Source organism: Aphis gossypii, chromosome 1, assembly GCF_020184175.1.
Source record: "Aphis gossypii isolate Hap1 chromosome 1, ASM2018417v2, whole genome shotgun sequence".
Taxonomy (NCBI): Eukaryota; Metazoa; Arthropoda; class Insecta; order Hemiptera; family Aphididae; genus Aphis; species Aphis gossypii.
In genome coordinates, this window is record NC_065530.1 from 1,800,544 (window position 1) to 1,828,466 (window position 27,923).

The 27,923-nt window shown below is 26.1% G+C and overlaps 1 protein-coding gene across 2 annotated transcripts; it reads left to right on the top strand.

The window, feature by feature from the left end:
• LOC114120749 (elongation of very long chain fatty acids protein AAEL008004-like) lies at positions 1 to 27,923 on the top strand. 2 transcript variants are annotated; one of them, XM_027982763.2, is made up of 9 exons: positions 1 to 663; positions 14,229 to 14,361; positions 18,723 to 18,913; positions 21,627 to 21,707; positions 21,893 to 21,949; positions 22,560 to 22,665; positions 23,447 to 23,583; positions 23,687 to 23,872; positions 27,357 to 27,923. In XM_027982763.2, exons 2-9 carry the CDS (start codon positions 14,301 to 14,303, stop codon positions 27,474 to 27,476), a joined length of 939 nt encoding a protein of 312 aa, XP_027838564.1. In that variant the 5' UTR covers positions 1 to 663; positions 14,229 to 14,300; the 3' UTR covers positions 27,477 to 27,923. The 2 variants fall into 2 exon arrangements, with proteins under 2 accessions (XP_027838564.1, XP_027838563.1); XM_027982762.2 differs by lacking the exon at positions 1 to 663 and adding an exon at positions 12,367 to 12,695.

Genomic DNA, 27,923 nt, shown 5'->3' on the forward strand with positions numbered 1-27,923 from the left:
GTCGCGTGTGTGTGCGTTTTCGCGTGCATTAAATTTCTTCACAGTGTTGTGTGTACATGTGTGATCATCATAGACCGATCGAGCAGTGCGTGGGAGAAAGATCGAGACGGGATCCGCAGCGGCTAGAGATCGAACAGGAAACGAAAAGTGGGAAAGCCCATAAAAGTCGTCTCCGGAGCTGCTGATCTCGTCGCGTCCGGTTTGTGACCGGCGATAATCTAACGCGCGCGAGTGTGCATATATTAATAATAATATTAGTGTGTAATAATTTTTTTATAGATACCTAGGTGTTTAATATAAATTTTAAGGAAAAAAAATGAGTTATTAAATCTTTTGCTTAAAGTCCGTGCGCATCCACGTATATTACCTATCGATTGTCGCAAACGCCTTTAACGTATCGTAACGACCGGGCACACGTGTGCACTAAGTCGTTTTTCCGTGTCGGTGTACCTATTTATTGTTTTTCCTTCCAGTATATAATTTTAATTTTCACCCGTGTAACAGCCGCGTACCACACCACTAGTCGTCAAATCACTTGGCCTTTCCTTATGAGTAGCCAAGAATATGACCGCCGCCACTAAACGCTGTCCGGTAACCGGATTTTACGTCTTGTAGACGCCACTGCAAAACGTCATCTGTTCGCCATAAAATTATCTGCACTAGGTAAGAAAATACTATTGCTCACTAATACACAATAGTTGTTTAATCTTATCACCCTACCCTGGTTTTTTAATATTACCCTCCCTCTTACCACTAATCTAATGGATAGTAGTAGCACCTTTACTACACATCACTTAATTCTTGGTTTATGATCTATAGTATAATTAAAAAATATCATGTAGGTATGTGTCAAACTAGATACATCTAGTACTTTAATTCACTATACCAACATCCTTTACTTCACCCTTTACCCAGCACTCGAACCTATCAATGAATCGTTACTTAGGTAGGTATCTTATAATAAATTAGTGGGTAAAACTTATATTTAAATGTAGGTAAGTATCTAACACCCATTTATTCATATAGATGTTATTGTATATAAAATGGGTTATTATTGTTATTATTAGGATTTATTAGGTATATAACTATTGCAGTTTCTTTTTAGTAAATCATATCTAAGCAAGATAATAACCCCGATAATAACTTAATAGTCTGTATAATTATAATATGTCTATTTAGGTATATATGAGGGTACCTATTTAGCAAATGTACATTTAAAGCTCATATAAAAATATTTTTAATTAAGGAAAGTTCAAAAAAAGATTTACATTGATGATTCTAATTTCTAATAATTTTTTAATCACAAATTTACTTTACATCATATGTGTAAGCAGTCAAAAATGATAGTTTACTAGCTAATAAGTAATTGTATTTTAGGTGAAACTTATGAACAAACATTTTTTCTAAGGTTTATCTGTTTGTATATTGATTTTAATGAGTTAAAAAAACATTTTGTTAAGGCGTATAAATTCTTAACATTTTATGAAGAGAACACTAATTTAGATTGTTGGTTTAGGTTATCATCTTAGCTAGGTAGTTAATACCTATTCTAATTTAAAATTGTTAATGTATATTTTGTTCCTGTTACAATTTGAATTTATTATGTAATAATGCTCGATAAATAGGTATATTAAACATATTGTTAATTAATTTTAATCTAAAGATGCATCTCGACCTATTTTTTATCAATTACTGATATCTTATTTAATAGCAATTGATTTATTTAGATTAATAACTAGGTAGGTATTTTAAATAGTAAGTTGTGAATATAGCGTGTATGATAAAATCTTTAGTTGTAGGTACCTATATTAAAATACTTATCTAATGCATAGGTTTGTTAAATATACCTATATATTTGATACTAAATTGTTCTTATTGAAATTAGTGATTAGTGATATAAACCTACTTTTATTTTTACATTTTAAAATTAAATATTAACTTAATAGGTACTTATTAAAATATAAAGTAGGAAGTATTTGTGAAGGTACCATTTATTTGAATTTAATTTATAAAAACAATGGAAAACATTTTACTTTATTTTATAGGAATGAACCAATTTATATTGTATTTTAAATATAAATTAAAATTTCAGATATTTTTAAATGATAAGGATTAGTGAGTGATTTGTATATGCTAATTTATTTTGTTATGATAAAATAATGTATGTAACATGCATTATATTGGAATCAACTATTTACATACCTTACTTGGTGTCATTCATAACAAACTTGACCCAATCTAAAACATGTACTACCTACATCATAATTACATGCCAAATTAGAAAGATAATTAATGTTTAAGTGATCCGCTTTTAGTTTTCAATTTCAACTAATATTGTACTGACAATGTTTACTTATTGACCTCTATAATATATTAAGTTTGGTGCTAGTTATTTAATTTATTAATTTAACTTTATTGGATTTTATTAGATTAAGTTAATTAATAAATGTGTAGGTAGTTATTATTTATTCAGTGACATACCAATGGGTTTATAAAGAGTCTACACCCTTTTTCATCAACATATTGTACTATTTAAGAATGAAATACCTTTTATTAATATTTAAAATCAATATCTCCGTCAATAACTAATACAAAATTAATTGGGGCATTTTCGGTTTCAAAATAATTTTTATCATTATTTTAAGATTGTTAAAGTTTTCGTTAATATGTCTTATATCCTTTTGTGTATTCATTTTTAACATTAAATTTAAGTTTGATTGCATAAAATAAGGGATTAAATAATAAACAATAAATAATATGTTTTTTTAAATGTATCAAAATTCATTTAGAAATTCAGTTTATTTGTAAAAAGTTATTGTTTATTCATTATTTTCTTATTCATTGTTATTTTAATACTCATCTTAAAAAATGTGGATGTGATGTAGCATATACCTATCTAAAGTTTGATTTTTACTTTTATCGGAACTTTTATCTAGTTTCATTCTTCTCAGCAAATACTAGTGGTATATGAATGTATTTTTATTACTTAAATTTTAATGCAATTATAAATTTGAACATTTTATTTAGGTAATGATTCTGATCAAAAATAAATTTACAATAAAATTTATAGGGTTATTTACAAATTTAAAGTTTATTTTAAAATAATTAATTATGATAAAAATTAAAAAAAAACATATATTATAGATAGTAATAAAATAATTGTTAGTAATGTAACACATAAAGAATAAATACCATGTCCTATACATATGATTAAAGCTTTACATTTGAATTAAAAATAATGTTAGTACTTAATTCTCAAATGCACAAATGAAATTGAAATAAATTTCTAAAAATAGCATTGTTAGAATATAATTAAAAAAAAACCTTCTGTTAATAGTTTTCAACATTCATAAAAATCTCAATAATGTTACCTTAAATCATTTTTTCGTAAATATAGTAATAAACTAAATATTTGATAAAAATCTGTTTTAGTTTAGGATTACTTACCTATTTGATTTACAATATAAAAATAAAATTGATAGTAAAAAATAAAATGCTTAAGTAATTAAGAAAAAGCATTAAACGTTTTTAAGAGAACTAAAAAATATCCATGGTTTAGGTAATTTTTTTCATTTTAAATATGAAGGGTTTGCTATGTAAATGCAAAATAACCAATAATGATTATTGTAAGGTATTCGATTTGTTAAATTTATATTACTAGCACAATAGCACGTTAAACATGTCTGTGTATTTAATTTACACGTGATCTTAATTATGATTATGCAATAATTAATTAATTTAATGTGAATATAATATAAATAAAGTATAGATACAATATATTAAAAATTTAAAAATAATTGTATTTCTTATCCAGTGTATTATACCTACTATCAATAGTAATTTATGTTATTGATTATTGACAAAATAATATTTGTATAAAAACAACTACCTACCTACTATATGTTATTGTTTATTGGTAATAATAAATAATTATATAGCTACGAAATTATCGTCAGACACACACAACTATAACAGAATATTAAATTCCCGTAAGTTATAACTAGAATCAACAATACATTTTCCGAATTTTATATAAGATCCTAACCTAAATTAATAGATCAACATTTTTAGTCTCTAGGATTATCAAGTTTAGAATATTACAATGTCGATAAACATATTAATTTAAGTGGAATATAAAATACTGCAGATTTAATTCAAGGTATATTTTAGTTCCTTGTATTTTTGTTTTGAATTATTCAACATTTTTTAAAATTGTATAGGTAGTTTGTTGTAACACTATTTAGCTGATTTGTTATTGGTTAATCGAAAAATATTTTTCTTTGACTATTACTGATTTTTAGTCGATTGGAATTTGATATAAAATTAACTAGTGTACATTGTACAATGTACATATTACCGGAATTATATTATATTAACACGATTATTATTGTTTAGCTACTAAGTCTATATTACAATACATTTTTAAAAATTGTATTGTTAAAATTCCTCAGGTATTTCCTAAATATTCAATAGTAATTTTTGTTAAAATGAAAAGTACGTTAATAATTTGATAATTTGTAGCCCGCAGATACAATTTAGTGTCGTTTAAAAACTGATTAGAAGTAAATTATAGCCTATAGGTAGTATAATGTACCTACTATAATTATGTATTTTAAGTATGCTTACAAAATATTAATTATTTATTAATGTTTTATTTACCTACTAAGCTGCATTTCGTACTATTTAAACATAATCTAGGACTAAATATTAAACTAGGTCAATTAAATGTAAAACAATTCAATTGTTCTACGAATAAAAAAATGTAGGTTTATTGTATACAATTGATGTATAATTTTAAAATTAAAGTTTTTCTTATTGTCATTGTTTTTAATGTTTGGATATTCTTGAAATTTGCAATAATTATTTATTTGTGTTTTTTAAATATTAAACAATCATCCATTAGAAAAAAAAAATTAATTTGAATGGAGTTTTAGTTATAAATTATTGTACAGATACTTCCTCACCAGGTACTTATTATATAGGCGTACATATAGTTTTTAGTAGGTATTAATAATTAAGTTATTGAAATAGTATTGGTATAAAATATTTACGTTTTATTTAGTATTTACATATTTGATCTTTTTTTCGTAGAAATAGTAATTAAATTACTACACTAATGTTTGAACTTCTTAAATATTTTTGAAATAATAAAGCAATTAATATGAAAAAAAAAAACTATGTATATTATTATTTAATATCTACCCATGCCGTTTTTTCATATTATCCAAAACAATTTGATATTAAAAATCATACTGGATTTCAGCCAGATGTTATAAATCTGTTAGATAGATATAATATTGAACTGTGTTAATTCAGTTTACATTAGATTTATATATAACTTGTCTATCAAGGTTCAAATAACATTCAATTGGACCTTAACCTGTTATGGGTTTTTCGTACTTATATTATGGGGTTTATATACACAAGTTTATCCAAAACTTGTTATTTCTGTCCTTGAATAAATAATTTTAATTGTCAAGGTTATTATTCTAGTAAATTTTTCTGTTAAATGTGAAATATAATTAATATATTTTATATTTTTATTTTAGAATGAAGTAATTGCTATAATGCTAGATAATAACTAATGTATGCACAGTAAGATTTATTTGTACCTACATTAAAATAATAGACAGAGACACACTACCACGTGTGTAGTTTTCAAATAGTTTTTCTATATTAATTTGTGAATATATAATGTTTTATTTCATTACAAAAGTAAACATTTTGACGAATCATGACATGTTTAGGTTATTTAGTTAGATTTATATAATATGAGCATCTTCCCTGGATTTTTCATAAGATATTATTAATTTAGAATGTCATGCCTTACCAAATGAACCTTATATTTAAAACTATACTAACTACCCCTTAAATATTAAATTACCTAAGTAATTATTTATTTATCGCATGGCAAACTATAAGTAATAACATTTATGTAAGCAACTAGATATTCGATTCTGTTTAAATTTTATTGGAACGTCAAATAAATTTCATAAATATTTAAGTTAAGCATCCATAATAATAACGAATTAGTAATAATAAAAAATAGGTGCAAGAAGATTAGTTAAAGCATAGATTATTTACGTCATGAACCATTTGGAGGTACTTTTTATTAGTGTTTGCTTTACTTACTATATAAGTAAACCATTTTAGCTGTAACTTTGAGTATCGGTAAAATCGAAAGGAACTTCCAATGACATTTAACTAGAATATTTAATATTTTTGAATTTAAATGGAATACAAATAACATTGATTATACGTCTTTAAATGTATACCTATAATCAACGAATTGTTGACGTATGACAGCTGATACTAAATTGTTTGCACATCGATTATTTTCTGTTTCGGGCTTCACGTTTTATTAACTGCGACTTTATATTATTGTGTTTCAAACTTATTTTTGGAAAACTAATATATTTTACAAAAATGTCTAAAACTATTATTGCCATCATAATATTAGCGTAAAATAATAGTGTAATATACCTAAGTCAAGTATATTATTGTATACACTTTACACTAATAGCTAATTATTTTGTTCAAAAAATTAATTCTAAGTAATTAAGGCTAATATCGTTTTTTTAAATTTTATAAATTTTTTTCACAAAATTGTGAGATTTTTTGTTATTTTTTTGTATAATTAGATAAATATATGATACAGGGTATGATAAATATGCATTATATTAAATGTAGATAAAAATTTATTGTAATGCAATTTTTATGTATAATATCCTAAATAATTTTGCCGTAAAGAAGTACAATACAAAATACAAAAAGATACGACGGTTTTTCTTCTGTGTCAAAAACCTATAGTTTTTACCTAGATAGGTATGTGATTTTCTCATAATTATTTGTATAGCTTGTTTGAAGTTTAAATTTCGATTAATTCATTAAAGGAATTCGATGTCGACTGTTTTTGACTACATAACGTATATACGGAACATAGAATTTTAGACGAGTTTTTTCCAAACGTATTATTGATATATAGTGAAGCGATAAATAATCTGAAAAGAAATTTTAATTTGTTATTAAGTTTATTTGAGATCCGACTTTGTTACATTTTTTTTTTTTTTGGTTATAACTTATTCAAAAATTGAAATTTCTAATTTTAGATTCTAAACGGAATGATGAATGTATTGGTTTTACAATGATGTGTTTCTTTTTTTTTTTGAGGGGACTGTGTATATTGTAACTTGTCGAAATAATGCATAAATTTAAAACTTCAGGGGTGGTTTCCGATGGCAAATAGAATATCCTTAGTGTATAATAGAGGTCAAAAATGAGAAGTTTCCAGCAGCTTTCAAAAAAATCGATCTTTTTATATTGTTGTAACTCAAAAACTAATCATTGTAAACACTGAAAATGTTTAACAATACAAGATTTAATTTTTAAAATATTATGGCTTTTTTTTAGCTATTCATAGATAGCTGAAATGTTCATTTTTTTAAGAATTTTGTTTTGAAACGTTGATAAAAAATTTTGAATGTAGAAAAAAACTTGAAATTTAATACAACGTTTCTTATAAGTTGTTCTTATTGTAATTAAAAAAAAAAAAAATAAGAAACCGTTTGTCAAAATTTTTTTTTATAAGAATTTCAAGTTTAAATTTTTACGAATTATGTCAATTAGGTACTTGAAAATTAAATACAAAGTTTCTCATGAGTTATTATTTTAGTGATTCAAAAATTATAAAAATATATAGGCATAATTTATGTTTAATAATATTTGACACTATTGTACAACAGAGTGTTATCCACTTGACCACCCTTTCTTTATATATATATTTTTGAATTTAAGTTAATAAAATCAAAATTGTAGGAAAATCGATGTAAAGTAGACTTATCGACAAATTCAAATCTGTTTTCATATTTATAATCATTTCACATAATCAATAAGTACATAATATGGCAAAATCACATCTTTATAGTTTCTATGTTCTGCTTATGTATTAGATGTAGAGACAGATCCTCTTACCGTCACGAATTATTTACAAGATAGTTTGTATTTTTTAATTTTAACACTTAAGGCTTGAAAGGTTAATACTAGTTCTTATAGAAGTTTTTTTTTAGCTAAAATCACATCACATAAGTTTATAGTTTAGGCATATTAGATACTTGTAACTTGCTTGAAGGTCAATTCAATTTAATATTTTGGTATTGTTTCTAAATAATTCAAACACAAGTAACACTTGTACTTTACGTCAATACACTTGATTGCTAAGTGAGCACTTTAATTGCTGTGTTAATATCTGAGTATTTAAGTGAATCCTCAATATTTAATAAGTACTCTATATATTATAATATTGTATTAACTAATTTACACTCAATAAATGTTGAAAACTATGCCTATTAAATAACAATAATTAACATTATACTGCATATCCGATCAAAATCAATCTTGTTTTACTGATGTAAATACATATTAATATTATTATATCTATACCTAATAGTGTTCCACTAATTCTTAAAGGTGAATTAAGTAGTGTGTGCATAACGTAGTATTGTACACATTTTTTTATTTGTTGTTTCCATTTTTTTAATTTTTTTGCGTTTTATGATAATTTTGTCAAAATTAGTTTTCTGTTTTGTATACTACGTTAAGTTTATATTTTGAATCTAGTTCCATGTTATTATTTAAAATATTTATAATTTAGTTATCCACAACATTTGTATATTTTATCTAATATTTTTAATCTTATATATTATATAATAATACAGCCAATACAGGTAGTTGTTGTAGTACCTAATAATCAAATTATGACATAATATACCACACTTTAAGTCTGTCTAACGATAAATTGCTCTGCAACTAAATGAAAATCGTATTTTCTTGCTGTACATGCAGAGTTTAATAAAATAAAATACTTACCTATAAATACAATATTTTATGACCTACCTATAATGTTTAAATATGTTATCTACATACTATGTTTTTTTTTTATAGATTTAAATAATTTAAATAATACGTTAGGATGTAAAAATATAATTTAACCTATATTTTTTTTTGTTATTCCGTTTTTTTATGGTTGAAATCTTGTGAAAACATTAATCAACTGCATTTAAATGCTTCGTGCAAATTTTAAAGCACTTAAATATGTGAAAAATAAGGTATATGTCTACTGGGCTACGTATAGTTTACAAAGAAATTAAAATAATTAAAAAATATCTTAAAGACTGCAATTACAAATTCACAAATATAAAAGATTTCAGGTTAATTAACTAAAAAATATATTTTATACCTCATCCTATATTTTATTTTATCATCTTAAATGCAGTAGTATACCTATACCATATAAATACCTGACTGTAGAAATAAAATTAAGTTTTAAGTTTTTAGTGTAATTTTAAATTTTAATATTACCTAACTTCTAGAGGTCATTAAAATTGTTTGACTAAGATAACTAATGATTTTTTGCTTATGTATTATATTATATTTGTAATAATTTAAAATCGAATCGGATAATTAAATACAATGTCCGCTATATTATTGCATTTCAGTTTTTAAAAGAAAGTATATTATATGCAGCATGCCTTTCTATCTACTAAACTACTTATATCTTATTACATTTTAATATTTTTATGCTTGAAATAAATACGCACCTTAACAATAATATTGAAAAATATATATAACTAGGTATATCATAAACATTTATAGGTACTTGTATTAAATTATAAATTCCCTCTAAAACAGTTACCTTCATTATCTTAAAAGTTCTATATCTACATTTTAATTGAATAAATAAAACATTAAATATTTTTACAATGCATAGCGAATGTTAATCATTATTTTTGTTTTTTCAATTGAGATTGAGTGTCGTCAGTTGTAAGGTCATTGTCTTATGCTAAAATAATTTTTTTTATCTGTTGAGATAAATTAAAAGTTAATATTAACACTTTTTACACAAAACCTGTAAAGAAATATATTTATTTATTTATTATATGAAATTATTATGAAGTAATAGTTTAAATGTACCTATATTACTTGTGGAGCTTTAGTTTTATTGAAGTATAGTTAGGCTAGATTAGTTTAGGTTAGGTAGTTAATTTATATACTCAGCTTGTTCTTGTTTGATATTTTTAATTAATTTTATTTTTGTTATCGAGAATTACGAGCTGTTTTGTGAGTGGGTGTTTTGAATGTTTTTACACTTTGGATTATTTAAAGTTACCTACTCACCCATCATAAAATCATATGGGTTTGATGAATTAGATAATAAATTTGACTCACCCTATGTATAGAATGTATGAATCACTCATGCATATTAGAGAAATTCTAATTCTCTAATATTCATGGAATCTTTTATGTAAGTCTGGTGGTATAAGTTTCATATTTTGAATGGGTATAGTAAAATCGATTAATGATAACCGATAAACTAAATTATAACTCTCGTAAGATAAACAGTGATAATAATAGTCTTATTGTAGGTAACAATCGAGTCCATGGCCGCTGCTGATTTAGATAGTATACTTATTACTTATGCTTATTGAGTTATTATTCTGAGTTTACATATCAATTTGAATTAAGGCGTCGAATAGTACATGTTGGTTCAGTTACACCGTGTTTTTTGCTAATTTATCATTTATAGAAAGTATAAAACGTTGCATATTTCAGTTAAGTTATGAGAAGCTATTATTAATATTAACAACAAATATTGTTAAGTTTAAAACACCAATATTACCATAGGTTTTTAAAATAAATAAAAATTTTTTAATCTTTTGTGTCATACAACAATTGCATGGTAATTTACATTGGAAATATATTTTTATAAATTATAATTAATAGTAATAAATAATTAAATCATGTAATAATTATCCGTGTTTATTCATGAACAGTATATTATAATAATTTTAATAATTTTCCTTTTATTAGTGCTTGTAAAAATCAGTAGTATATTATTTAGAATGTTAAGATTTAACAAATATCACAACTGTTAAAAAATAATTCTGAGTAAAACTCGAGTCACCTAAAAATGATAGTCAAGATTGAAATTGTTAGAAATGGGTGCTTATTTATATTTCCTACCGCTTTTTCTCAAAATTGAAGATTATTTGTCAACGAAGTCTAACAAAAAATAAAAGTATTAATTTTGAAATCTTAAACACTAATTTGAAAAATAAAATGTTAGCACATTTTTTTAATAAAATAGATTAAGTCGGCATGCTGCCTTTGAGATTTAGCACCAACCTCGTTGACACCTAACCTAGACGAAGTCTATAATACTTAAAATGCATTTTATTAATCATTTACGATAACTATGCATCTATTAGGTACTATTATTATTATTATAAAAATGTATTTATCAAAAGAAATAGTTCGAAAATATGTTAAAAACATTGAATTTGTTAAATTACTAGATAATATTAATTAACAGACGTATTGTAATACAGGTTTGCTATAATTTAACGTTAAATTAAGTATATTTTGACAAACGATACACAATTAAGTCATGTTTATCACAGACTTGAATACCTGACTAATATTTTGATAAAATATCAGAGTATTATTTTTATTTGTGGTATTTAGTTATTGTACTCCGTGAATTAATCAACTATAATGATCGTTAATAATATTGTACTTAATACCTTATGAAGAATTGAGATTTAAATCCTATAGTGTACTTAAATATCGTAATGTATTATATCAACGACTGTATCATAGAAATACAATTAAAATGATAGACATTTTTGCAAATGTAAATAATAATAAATAATCGTTGTGTTGACGATGTTAATAGTACTAATGAAACGTTTGTATTTAATAACATGGATAATCTCCACAGTCCACACCTTTCTACTGAAAAAAAGTTTTGAATGAAACATTGTATCCCATTATATATGTACACAGTTGGTGATGTTTATTTTAAAAGTCGTATTGCTATAATTATTATTGTGTTATATGTATTTATATATTTTTTTTTTTGTTTTAATTCTGCATCAACAGCAGCGTTTATATTTACTACGGTCGTTCGTCAATTGGTGGGATGTTGCGGTTTCTCTCTTGATCTCCGTTCTCCCCCGATTGTCTTCTATAATGTACGAGGAAATCGTTTAAAAGGCTGCGAGGACAACCCTTTTAGGGGGTAGAAAAAAAATGATGATGATGATAATAGTAATAATAATAATATGACTTTATACATAATAAAACATCCGTTGCCGGCGCTAGGAAGGATTTTTACATGGTGTTCGTCCCCTCTTACTCGATAGTCGCTTTCATTATCTTTCTCTCTCACTCTCTCCCGGGCCGACGCATACCACTCGCCATCTAAAAAAGGCCAGTAGTAGTTGTAGTTATCTCGTTCGGTCACCGCTGCTGTCACACTCTCCCACTCCCACACATACACGCGCGCGCCGCCTCTGACGACGACGACGACACGGTCTCGGAATAATTGCCGCCGCCGCCGCCGCAATAGTGGTCTTATAATAATCGTCCACGGTATCGGTCCAGTCAACCGCGTGGCTTTCGTGCGTATCGTTCGACGTTACCGCCGTCGCCGCCGCCGCCGCCGTCGTCGTCGTCGCGTAAAGTGACATGAAACACATCTGATAATCAAAATAAACTCTATAATACAATACATATATTTTTGGTACGGTCATTATATTCGACTGCTGCCACCGGACTACTAGACTAGTGTGTTTCAGAATTTCAGAATAAAATCAGTTACCACGTTTTAAAAAATACAATTTTTTTTGTGAAATAAGGTAAAGTTAATTTTTTTTAATTTCTTTTTTGCTTAGGTTTATAGTACGTTGTAAGATCGGTGTCTTGATTGCTTCTGCAGATCACAGTAGATTTCGTAACATCGTATTGTAACCGACGGGCTTAATTCTCGTTCTTGCGTACACCGTTGTTTTAGAAACAATTAGATTTTTTTCTATTTTTTAGCATTAATAATCTACCTGTGTGTATATATTGTCTCTCTTCCCCACTCGGTGATATCCGTATACACACGCCTCTGGCTGATGAACCGGCAACGTTTGCGAGTTGAATTATGTATAATATGCTCTCTCGTCAGTTGTTGTTGTGGTGGCAGTGATAATGTACGTGGGTCGAATTGCAATTATTTTATTACATTCGATTTTAAAGATGGTCATATTATATATTATGAAAAAAACATGCTCGCGCGAAATGCATTACTCGTGGTTGACGACGGGTGTTAGACGCGTCGTCGTGACGTCACCGTCAGGGACGGCGTTGGTGGTTAGCACGTGCCACCGCACCAGCAGTTATAATAACGCTTTTATTAAAAATATAAATTATCTAAATTATCATACTTAATATTGTATTATCGCATTAATACCTACTACGTATGTTTTAACGTGATGAAAACTCATAAGAAGGTTATTTTTTTTTATTTCAATCTTAAATTTCGTTTGAACAACCGTAGGATTAATTATTGTTTATAATTTTTAAAATATATAATCTCTGCAGCGAGTAAAACTTTGGTTCACATTTTGGTCGAAACCCTGGTGCAAAACACGGAATCTAGACAAAAATCAATCGAGTACCTATTTATAATATTAGTAAGTCATAACTTCGTCACATCGAAGTACACGGGCATACTCATTAACAACAAAATACAATATTATATTATAATAATGTACCTATAATAATAATGTCATAGCTTCTTTACATAACCCGAAGAACTTTTAAATTTCCTTACGATCGCCGCATCGGCCAAGCGCGTTCTATTCTTTTCAGTTGTTGACCGTGATAATAACGTTTTCAGCATATAATATTAGAACTAATCGTTACAAATTTTAATATAATGTATAATATTATGCTACTACAGCTCATGAGGATTGAAATGTAAATATGGATTTGATTACAACATAGGGAGGTCAACTATGCCTATATTTAACAATATTATAATATCTACAAGAGTAATAAACCTACTTATAACTTAAATTATTATTATTATTCACGCGTTTATTTATAAATGTATGAAAAAAAAAAATTGTTCTGATGTTTATGACAGAGTTGCACCTGTTCTTCCTGTTTATAATATAATATTGTACCCTGTATGTATGCGGTTTTCCTGGTTCAAACATCTTGTTATCATATCGCGTCGAATACCTGTTTTTTTTTTTGTTTATTACGTGAGTTTGTTCGGTTTGCGAACGAATCAACTTATATACTGCTGTTACTTTGTTTATTGTTTTTTCTCCCGCCATCCTGTAGGTATGTTACATGTTAGACGCTTAAATTAATATGACTTTTTCGTTTTATTTCAGTACCTGCTCACTGGGACAACTACAGTCATCGGACAGATCTATTAAAGAAAATAACAATAATAAACAAAAAAAATGGCACAACTAGTCTTAAACTTTATCGACAGTTACCACGATATAATGGAAAACAAAAGTGGTGAGTACATTTTATAATATTAAATATTATTTTCATTTAACGGTATCAACTTTCGATTTCGGTATTACGTCAAAAAAAAACCTTAATTCTAAAAGAATTATGTTATACCGGCAGAACAGGTGGATATGTGTAGATACCTATAGGAAGTGCGATTACTACCATGTAATTGGTGGGGAAAAAATTTGCTAGGAGAAAGGTGTAGATGTAGGTCATTAAGTAATATTTTTCTAACGAGTATGTTTTATTTATTCTAATAAACGCTCCTCTTCCGCACACAGGTATACGTAAAGGTATGTTTTCAAAATTTAAATGACAATATAAATCGATTGGATAGTCATTATTATGGTTTCCGATTATGTGAAAATCGTTAAAATGCATATAATATAATATATAGTGTGTGCTAAAGCGATTGAATACATTTCTTTAAGTTATTCTTAGTCGTAGGTATAATATATTGTGTTTAATATTATAAAAACTATTTCGTTCCTAAATATTCGCCAAATATTAAAACACTAAAATAAGACGATAGACCTCATAGGATCGATTATGATAAGTGCATATTGTATCATAACTCATAGGTATTGTGTTAAATTGTTAATGTGGCACGCGTTTATCTTGCAACCCCAGAATAAAAGTCGTGTTATAGCAAATCATTGTATACCTACTCTTATGATGTTGGTTTTGTACACTTATTTCGTAGAAAGTGCACGGTATATCTACCAGTTATATACCATTCGTGACAGCTCCAGCTGTTATCGGCATTCTGGTTTCTATTGTACACGCCATAAAATTCCTTCCCGAATCTCGAAAACATCCTTTTATTCTAAATTTCCAAACAAATCTTTTATCGGTTTTTTGCTTCTGTTTTTTTTTTGTTGCATTTCCGAATACTCAAATGCACCTGATATAATATTATGTGGGTTATGGTTTTAAATCGTACGATTCCAAATACAATTTATTCTTTATTTTCCTTCTTTTTTTTCACACATACACACATTTATATATAATAATATATACACATGACCAATGACCATAATATACTTATTTAAAAAATATTTTCATTTATTTTTTTCCTATGATTTAAAATAAGTTTCTTCAGTAGATAGGTACTACGCAAGATTAAGTTAAATTTTAAAAGTTTATAATAATATATATCTACGTTTAGTTTTATACGTTGTTTTGTTAAATTTATGTTTTCATAAAATTGTTTAATTATAAGTATTTTATTTTATTTGAAAATATTTCCTAGTTAGTTAGCTATAAAACAAAAAGTACGTTATCAGTTTTATCGATGTGGTGTAAAACGTTAACTATTAAAAATATAATTTTTAGCAATATAATAACTAACCTTTTATAATAACTGTATAATGTATATAAAATAACCCCTATCTCTGCCAGGGAGTAATGATGAGTACAAATTATTTTCAAAACGATCATTGTACAAATTAATTAATTCAAATTTAGCTTAAAGACCGAAAGATGTATAGTCCGGAATACATTTGTGTTCATATTATATATGTACATTTGTACATATATTTATTTACGGACTTTAATAGTAGGTATAGTAGGTACAACAATTGTAATAATATATACATTATACAAGTTTAAAATATTTAACCTTGTTTTATTCAATTAATAACTTTAATTTCGTGTGTTAATATAACTTGTGACAAAATATTTTGTACTTGGCTATTCTAAATTTATCATATTCATAACTACAATTTTTGGGAACTGCTGGCAAATCCATTTCTGGAATTTTTGTTTTGTTTAGGATTTTGTACTCAGAATAAACAACATTTTTTTTTATGTTTGGCCATCTGTTATTCTGTATTAGCTATATAGTAAAAAAGGAAGAAACTGTGAGCCACCCTGTATAAAAACCAGGCTAACTTATTTTATTGAAAAAAAATTTTCATTATTGGAAAAATATAATTTAAAGATAAACCTGAATTATTTTATAGTTAAAAATGGTGAGAGTTTTTCAATAAAATAAATCAACACAATTTATTGTTTACAACAAAAAAACATTTATGTTTATAATTTTTAATAGATATTCAACATTTATGTCAATGGTGTATGGGCATTGATTTTGGTTGTTATAATATTATCATAAATTTTTTTAACCCCCTCTGAAATTAATTTCTTTATACGCCACTGATTTATGTTATAAACAAATAATAATTTTATAAAAAAAATTTATAATATTAACCAACAGACCTTATCACAATGTTTAAAATGGAATTTATCGTATTTTTATTCTATTTTTACTCGTATAATTTTAGTAAAAAACGCTACCTACATGGTATCCTTGATTAGGTATAAGTGACTTTAATTGATAATTAGTTGAAACAATCAGTATCAGTAATATTTAAAGTAGTTAAGAATCACTCACTTTTACCTGTATCGATATGTTTTCGTCTAAAGATAAGAAAATCATATATTACATTCAAATTCCTTTTACCAGCTAAATCTATAGTAAAAATAAATAAGGAAATATCTTAAATAAAACGCTCACATATGAATAATTATAATTAAAATCAATATGCTCATAAATGATACGATAAATGTAATTTAAATGATTTTGAGCATAGTTATTTCAACAATATAAATTAAATATCATACTAAATAAATCAATTGAATAGAAATGTTAACTTTTGAATTTTACACTTATAGGAAAAAAAGATGTTTATCGATTTTAATACAAATTGATTATGTTTTAATTAATAATTTGTATTTATACTATAACTGTAGAACAACTAGTCACACCTAAAAATGTCAGTATACTTTTAAAATTTACTCTGTTACTAGTTAAAATTAGGTAGGTACTTGATAAAAATAATGTGTTATGCACCGCATTCAGACCTGAGTCAGTGAGTATTATTGTCGAAAGTCAGTTATCGACGACAACGTGACGTATATTATGATGCATAGATAATATAATTAATGTATAAAATAGTATAATATTTTACTATTATTTATATTATTAAATATTCTTTTTTAGAAATGGTATTTATTATTTTTATTTACAATCTATACAAATAATCAGTATGTAAAATATGTGATGAGTGATGACATAATACTATAGATATCATTATTAGGTAGGTATTTCCTGTAAATACATTATAATATTTCACCTTTTGCAGTAAGGCCTTCTGTCCTAAATTTAAAATTTAAGATCATGAACTATTAGAACAATTAATAACTTTAATTTATACACTGTAGTATTTATCACTACATTAAAGGAAATGTTTATTTATGTGCTTGATTATTATGCACTCAAAATGAAGATTCAATATAACCGTCTGAATAATTTCGATTTTAGTAAAGTTAATTTTTTTTAAACTTTCATTACATCATTTTTATTCAGTTTACATTATATTGTTTGAATGTAAACAGGATCATCAGCTATTGGCTCTAGCCCTTAAATAGAAACATTGTGTAACTAAAAGTTGAATGCATCCGAGGGCACTGACCTGTTAGAGTGTTAGTTTTAAGTATACTATACCTTACCATAATGTCTTACACCCTGCCATAATAAGTATCAACTAATATAAATAACAATTAATATTTTATTGAAATTATTACCAATTTTAATGTAATAAGTAATGTAAAATAAATTTTAAAACCTTTAGTTATAGAGTACCTATGTGTAGTTTTAATATTTTATACCCCATTTTATACCTAATCACGTTTTGTGGTGAAATCATGGCCGATGATTTGTAATATGTGGATTGTGGATATGACAACTATATTATCAATACTTAACTTCAACATTTTATTGTACTTTAAACTAATTTTACACGCTAATGATAATAATTTATTTTTGGAGCATTGTATTTTTAATTAATATTTTTATATTCACCATATTATAGATATATACCAATAAACCGTTATGTACCTTACTTTATGTACTTTATTTTGATCTCGAGTTTAGAAAAAAAAAATAATAATAATAATTTAGTTTAGTTTAGTTTAGTTTAGTTTAACATGTATACCTTAGGTTTATGAACATTACAGTGGAAGTAATATTTGTCTAATAGTATTTAGTAATTTTATTAATGACTATTGACTATAATAATTTTTATTTGATGATATTTTATTCAGTAAATAATTAAATAAGCTATCATTAGTTTTCTTTAAGGATCAGTAAATAGTAATAACAATATTTTTCGAACCATGTATAATACTTGTATTCAGTATAACAAAAAATGGTTTCATTGTTTATATCATACTATACCTTATCTGCCTTCCATTTTAGAATGTATTTTGCTGCTTACGAATATATTATTACACTATGTATCTAAAGAATATTGTGTATTCACTTATTTTAGAAATTTTAATTTTAATTTTTTGTATTTCAGATCCTAGAGTAAATGGCTGGCCAATGTTGTCTAGTCCATTCCCGACGCTGTTTATTTGTTTGTTCTATGGTTATTTCGCCAAAACGCTTGGGCCAAGACTGATGGAAAACCGAAAACCGTTTCAACTTAGAAAAGTACTCATAGTTTATAATGCAATACAAACGATGTTCAGTGCTTGGATATTCTATGAAGTAAGTACCTATTATCGGTCACGTGTACTTTTTTCCAATTATTGCATATTGTAGATAGATTATGTGATAGGAATTTAGTGGTTTGTAAATTATAATTCAAGCATGTGTTTGTGTAATTTACGTTTCCGCGTTTAGTTTCCTCATTTCAAATCTTACCTTCATGATACAATTGAAAACAAAAAACAATATTATTTTTAACCGTCCTTTTGAATGATGATTTCGTGTGCTCTTTGTGTTTCATAAATATTTAGGGTAGATAAATTAAAATATTTGTTGAGTACTTATATTTTATACGTTATGTTTATTATGTTTTTAAAAAAATATTAATTTGTAAATAATTTATAATTATTGCTATATGACGTCTATAGGACATATAATGTTACTAGAACGTTCTATCTTATTAGTTATAACTTATAATGCTTCTGTAAAGTAAGGCGCTGACGTCTTTTATTTTAGTCATAATAATAATTATTATATAATTAAATTGTCACGAACTCATTGTTTATGACCTTTATTTTCTCTTAAAATTTGCACAAATCAAATCTCTGGAACGGCCGATCCAGCTAACGCTGTAAAACTCAGTAATAAGTTAGTGTTCGTCAATACGTGTTTCGATTATATAGAATTTTTAAAAACGACTATAGCACTTAAATTTAAATAATTTTTTTGATAACACCTACTGTAAGTATATACCTATGTACCCACAAGGAATAATTTGATTTACCTAAATACTATACAATGTGTACATTGTATGTATCTAATGATTTTTTTGGTGTAGGCATCACGCTTTGTTCTTTGTGTCTTTGTTTTAATTGATATTGTTTTATTAATGAAAATTAATTATAACTATTACCATGCATAAATAAATATAGAAAACACTAATTTGTATGTGAATTAAAAAATGTATGGTGCTGAAGATATTATATTGTATTCAACGAACATCATATTTAATATCTTGAATGTCATTAGGTTAGCTTATTAAATTAAAGTCATATGAGAAGGTTTGGTGTATTATATGGGTGCTTAATTATTAAGTTACGAGTGATGACCATAAAATTATCAATAAATAACAAATTTTAAGTTCAAGTCTAAAATTTAAACTCAATAGTTTAATTATAAATATCTATACATAAGTCTTTCGTAAACTTTTCAGTAGGTAATCTTATTTGCAATAATAAGTTAATATATATTGGATGGATTTTATTAAATAAATTTAAGATATCATAGTATGCTTACTGATTTATATATGTGGTTTAAAAAAGAAAAAATATTAATTTTATCTGAAATATACACAATTCTAAATGTTTAGTTTTTCAAATACCTACACTCCCATAACTGTTAAAATATGTTTTATATATTACAAAAAATATAGATGCGTTATACAAATGTATAAATAGTAATTTGTAAATGCGTAACAACCTTATTATATTATAAATTGTTACATTAATGTTAAAATACTTTTTCTTTCAAATACTTTAAATCAATCTATTTTGGATCAATGTTTATACTTTAATCAAGTTGAATTTTACTTTATTCATTTAATATTTTAATCACTTCTAACACTTTTTTTCGGTAATCATTCAATATGCTGTAATGTACTTACATATTTTCTTTAATTAATCAAACTACTTTGAATATTATCTATAATTTTGCTTGTAATCAGTAGTTATAAATACTGTGTATTTATTTAACGTTTTTGTTAATTTATTTATGAAGTTGTTATAATAGCTGTCATATTTAAGATTATGTGGTGTACTATTTTTATTAAGAATGTTTTATGTATAATATACGCGTTGTGGCTGAAATGAAAAAAAAAAATTTGCTGTATTTTTAAGCACTGTTTGGCAAAAGTAAATATACCACGATTAGGCTGAAATTCAATTGGCCGATTCTTCAGTATTGTTTTAGATGTCCGCAGCATTTGTAATCAATCTGTAAACATGTGTATTTGACCCAAATACATTCATTGTCCATTGTACCTAATAGTGTTTTTTTTTTAAATTTTATTTTTGAATATGAATTAATAATATTTGATAATAATATAACAGTTAATAATCATTTAAATTTTATGTTTTACATATATATTATATTATATGCTACAAAGAGATTAAATAAGTTAATGTTATCAAAAAAATAAATAAATAAATAAATAAAAATAAAAGTTGGTTATAGTATTTGAAAAACGCAATTCACTTTAACGAATCATATTACAATCATATTATTCAAATATTAAAAAATATACTTATGTGTTTCAAAATGTAACCTTCCGATTGTAATAATATGTACCTAGTTAATACATTTACAATAATAGCTAATTCGATTTTAATTTTTTAAATCGAGTTCTATATGATTTGAAAATTTCATGAATCGAATTAATTTTTATCTCTCTAGAAATTCGAGTTATTGAGATTCAACTGTAATCTAAATTATAATATTAAAATCAATGCAGTGATGTGTCCGGCAATAAAGGTTCATCGGGTCACGATTAGTCTTATTACCCGATTCGGCCTTGATTAAATTACTATGTTTTTTTTTAATTTTTGTTATTGTTGTAAATTGTAATATAATTTTTTTTCATGAAAAGCCACCTTACCTTTTCTTATAAAAGCTAAGTAGGCTGATCTAAAGCCTATAATATATATATTTAAATGTTAAACCTATCGAAGACTAAAAAAATACGATCCTAATTCAGGAATAATGTTTTGTTTTGTAGTATATGATGAGCGGCTGGGGAGGATCGTACAGTTTAAAATGTCAACCGGTCGACTATTCCTATAGCCCTATGGCATTACGAGTGAGTATTATTCATAATAGCTGTATAGTATTTGTATTATTATATTAATATATAATTGATTTGGATTTTTGATTTGTTATTAATTATTATAACAAACCGTAGTACTATATTGCTTTGCAACTGAATAAGTACTATTTTCATTATAGTGTAATTATGTTATAATGTTCGTATCTTTATATTTCCAGATGGCTCAAACGTGCTGGTGGTACTATATTTCTAAATTCACCGAATTTTTTGACACGGTAAGTTTTTCTCTTAGTGACTGTTTAATAATATTTATGTTAGATTATTATTATTGTGTGTTGTAAGTGTGAGTGGGTGGGCTATGTCAATGGTATTGTTTCAAGAATATCGCGGGTGGTCAACGTATTTCAAAATATTTCATGATACACCCCGAAGTTGTTTAGGTATATAATATAATATGGTTGGTTTGCCTGAAAATAACCGGCCGAGTAGAAATAATTCACAGACGTCGTGTATAATACTATAATATATATTAATAGTGGCGGGAGTGTAGCGGGGAAGGAAAACAAAATCGATCGACCAATGTCACACGAGCTTTCGTGTTATTTTCGTACAACTCAATGCTATTGCCTTCTCTACTATATACTTGGTGTAAGGATTGGGGTTGAGGTTAGAGGGTACGTTTTTGGCCTATATACATGTATTGTATTGTGTTAGGGTACTGTTGGTATATTGTGCGTGTGTGTATATACCTATTGTATATATATATATATTTGGTAATATATTCGTGGCGGTCAGTGACCACACAATAATAATAATTATATATTTTACCTACTTAAATTCGTATAATATAATTAATAAAAGCTGTATCGTTTTCTCTTTTTTCAGTTGTTTTTCATACTCAGGAAAAAGAACCAACAAGTGTCAACCTTGCATGTCATCCACCACGGATGCATGCCGATGAGCGTCTGGATGGGAATGAAATTTGCTCCTGGTTCGTATTCACACACACATATATATAAATATATATATATATTACTAATATTTTCCTTGTACCGAAATAGTTTTAAATTATTGTAACTACTTAGTATTTATATAGTTGTACTAACCGTAATTTAATGTCAATAGTGACAGCTAAATATATAGGTAGTTAGAATTTAAATTTAATTAAAAGTATTCATCTTTTCTTACTTTTTTTTATTTCTGTTAATTTTAAATGGTCTATAATGTAATTATAATTTATAGTACACATTGAAATTGACAAGAAATATGCTTGTATATGTGATATAAAATATAACACATAGAAAAAAAGATTTCATCAATTTATCGATCACATAGACCCAGGAATCAAACCCGGCATCCTGAGTTTTAATTATATACTACAAACAGTAGTATATAATATATATATATATATAGGTATTTCACACCTACTGCATTCGCTTCATATAATGGACTAATACTGATATCATACTTAGTTATTTACACCGTATGTGACGTATATAGATATTTATGAACTCTACTTGTAACCATAGGTACCTATGTATGTTCATTATACATAAATAAATATATATTAATTTATTATAATATATTTTATAAGTGACGGTATCACCGCGTAATATAATGGTGTCGATATAACTATATAAAGTAAAATAGAAATAAATTTCACGGGTGGATCAATCTGTAGATCCCTGTATATTTTTTTCTGCGTGTATATATTATATGTCTGAAATATTTGTAAATAATTATCATTTTATTTTTTATTTTTAATCATATAGGCGGCCACAGCACTTTCTTCGCGTTGCTCAATACGTTCGTACACATCGTTATGTACTTTTATTATATGGTGTCAGCGATGGGACCTAAATACCAAAAATATATTTGGTGGAAAAAATACCTCACCTCATTCCAGATGGTACGGCTTTTGAATTATATATCTATTTCAAATTAAAATAAATTATCATTTATTGTGGTGATCGTTAATCGTAATTTGTTTTTTCCTGTACTTATATTTATAGCTGCAATTCGTGTGCATTTTCGTCCACCAGTTCCAACTCTTGTTCCGCGAATGCAACTACCCGAAGAGTTTTATGGTTTGGATAGGCCTGCACGGTGTTATGTTCTTGTTCCTGTTCTCAGACTTCTACAAATCCAAATACACCAGTGACGGTAAACGAAGACCGGCAAACGACGGAGCTTGTATGGTATGTTGTGTACAGTTACTAAAATAAATAATAAAATATTACTTTACCATGTAAATTGGAAGCAAACGGATAGCAAGGAATTATAAAAAAAGAGATAGATACTTGAGCCCTTGTAATTTCAAATGTTTCTGCGGTCTATTAACCTTAAGGATGTCATTTTTATGACGTTGAAAATATTTTTATCGATCTCTTAGTCACTTTTTATTTATCCCCAAGGACTGCCGGTTGTGCGCTCGTGCTATATATGTTTCACTAAATGTCACGGAAAAAGTATATATAATTGACTCGTCTGAATTCTTATGTTATATATACTTTACTGTACATCAGTTTTATCCTTATATCGATTGTTATTGTATACCTTTATGCAGTAGCATATATTTAACTAATTTTTCATTAAGAAGGTAAAGGGAGGGACTATAGATTTTGTTCACGTACAAATTAGTCGAGGTAGAAGTATAAGTTTAATTTTGTTTATATATGTATGTATTAGACATCAGTAATTTTTAAATTACTTATCTCCGTTCCCCCTCTCAAATTAAAAGTATTTATTATATCTTCATTATTTTTTTTATTTTTCTTAAGTTTTCAACAATGTCAACGATCATAACTAAGTGAGCACAAAAATATAAACTATGTAGATAAGTACTTTTCAACAGTGACTTTTTATACCAATCATATTCTTTGATAAATAATTTTGTTAGAAAAAAAACTATCATAAAACAAATTTCACTTTCTGAAATTTGTTAACATTGTTCTCTAGAATGATGTATCTATAAGTTTGTCTAAAAATGTAGTTTGAAGGTAACTATTTATCTTAAATCTTAATTTTAATGTACTTCTAATAACCAATAAACATTATACCTACGTGTGTATATTTCTTGTCAGTACTCAAAAAGAAATCAATAAATTTGCGTTATTATAAATAAAATAAAAGATATTACTTTTTTCAATTCTTTAATGATTTTCCCTTCTTGACTCTCAGTTATGTCCCTGTCTATGAAATATACGTTTAAATAATACTAGGAGGACAAAACAAAAATAATTAACCCTCCTAAGGGCCTTTTTATTACTGTAGAATGTATAATGGTGTGTGTTGTTTTCAAATATATATATATATATATTATACCTATACTGATTTTTTCCCCTCTTCTGAAATTCCAAGTTTTTCCCCTTCAATTGAGTTGATTTTTTTTATTAAAAGTCACCAGTCTGGTTGTATTATAAATCACAGCTACTGCAGTCGTCATTATCCAATTATTATGGACATTATTCCTCGGACATTGGTGTTAATAGTATTCCGAAATATCAAAGAACGCTTAACACAACATCATAGGTATTACGTTATTTTTATATAAAGTTCAAGATTATCAAAAAACTAATTAACCGGTATGCATTAAATTAAAAATCATGGCATTTATAAAAATACAAGTACAAATTATTAGTATATTATATTAACATTTTAGTAAAAGTTCAAAATATTTAACGGTCAATTTAATTAAAACATAATATACTAATAATTGTATTGTTTTTAGTTTATTAATTTTTTTAAAACCTATAGATTTGTACATGTACGTCTTATTTGCATGACTATATAATTTTTTGGTGAAACAAAAATTATTTTTTTTTTTAGAGCTTTATATGTTATCTATTTGTGTTATTTTATATTAAGTACTTATTTATGTTAAATAAGTAGGTACTTAATATTTCAACAAATTATTGTATGCCATATAGCATATAAAAGAGGTATAACTCGTCCAGTTTATCTTGGCCATTAGCTTATGTCACAGATAATGAGTTACTAAAATATTACGATAGTTTTTTCTATGTAATATAGTTTTTGGACCTCTGAATTTTAGAAACTTTTATTACTGATTGCCAAGATGAATTGGACAAGTTATACTCGTAAAGTTTTTCGCTATAATTTGGTGTCCTAATTTATTTTAAATATTTAAAACAAAAACAACTAGGTACGACAATCTTCGATGTACGTATATTGTTCCGTATTGTACAAATTGTGCTGCGGTTTAAGAGATTCGAAGCGCATATTACATTCATTTACTGTAAACTAAATATACTATAAATATGTTATATAGGTAGGTACATGGATATAATATAGTGATATGTACCTATAGAACATATTCAAATGTGCGTTTAATCGAATATTTTAATTCCAAAAGCCGGTGCAGTATATAATATATAGACTTGCCGAGCGTTATAACTTATTCAGTATATTACGTAAACACGCGTTATACCAACATTGACTTTTGTTTTTGAATATAAACTACATATATACGGTTGCTGGTCGTCTCCTCCAAATCCACACACATTCTATACATGACATATTATATATACCAGCGCACCTAAACTCTTAAAGGATTTTAGTACATGTATAGTCGTCCTCTTATACTTTAGACTTCTTAAAAGCCTGAACTTTAAGATTTATAGATTTTACGGTTGGAGCTCAAAAAACAAAGCACGCACTATTATGTATTATATATTATATTATTAGTGGTATGGAATTGCAATTACCTCAATAAATATGAATATATAGATTAATGGGGGGGGGAGGGGTCGTAATTGTACCTTTCTGGGATGTGATAGTAAAAGCCTATTATATACATAATTTATAGACGTTTTTTGAAATGAGACAAATCTAAACTCCTTTAACGATTATTTTTTATACAATATACATATTATAATAAAACCCGTTAATACCAATTTTCTTTAAAAAAAAAATAACAAAACATATATTTTAATACAGCCAAAATATCAAAATAAATCAACAACATTTATAAAAAATATAAAAATAAATATAGCATATTTATTTATTAAATAAATAGTATTATTTTCTTATTAACTAATATTTAATCTTAATACTCCGTTTAATGAAAAAACGAACTTACACTTTTGTGGTTTATTCTAATCTACAGCACTCCCTCCACTCATCTATATATATATATATATATATAGACCTTAAGCGCTATTTCTACACAAAAAAAAATATATTCTCATATGATTTTTAAAAATGCATTAGTCTTTATTTTTCAATAGAGTGTTAAAAAATGTCTTCTTTGAAATAAAATCTATTTTGCATAATTCTATAAGAGAGTACTGTAATATGAAATTCGGGTCAACAGCGATTATAATATATGAGTATACTAGTATGAGTATACTTCTTTGAACAACTATATTATACTTTTTAGTGTCAGAAAAAAACTTCTTAGTTGGTACGTTTTTATTGTAACTATATATTTATTTATACATATTATAGTTGTACAGTAGTCAAATTTTATGGAAAAAAAATAATGACTACTTACTGACTTTAGGTTTATTATAATCGTCTAACTCATTAATGCACAGCCTTGATGTGGCGTTAATAATATAATCGTTTACGTATTTATACCTATATACCTATATAGGTTCTAAACATTGTGTATGTACTTTTATGGCTGTATATACATGTATAATCATTGTTGTTTTACAGCCGGTGGAAGGAGCGAGTTACAGCAAGTGTTCATCCAACGAACACGACAACGTCGTCGTGTACTATTCGAATGGCATCGTCAACGGTTTTAAAACGACTGAAGACGCCAAAACCAAATAGTGATGAACCGATACGATTAAACGTTCCTAACCGAATGGAGAACAGCTTGCGGATATATGACACAATCACCAATAATATAAAGCACACTCAAAACAAACAAAACATAATAAAACACAATACAATAATATACAAAATTATTGAAAATGAATTATTTGAAGTAAAAATGTCCATATAATAAACTAAAAAAAATATTAACGAAAAACAAAAAAACATAAAAAAATAAAAAAATAAAAAAAATAAATTTAATTTAATTTAAAAAATGCGTATGCAGCAGTGAAACTTAACGCTGTTTGTCTGAGGTGTACATGTAACAACAAATCTAACGTATAAACAAATATAACTAAACTAAAACAATAAACAATATGTATATTGTATTGCAGTATGTACGATATTGTATATAATACGTATTTACATATATGTACTTACATTTTTGATTTAAAGATTCAT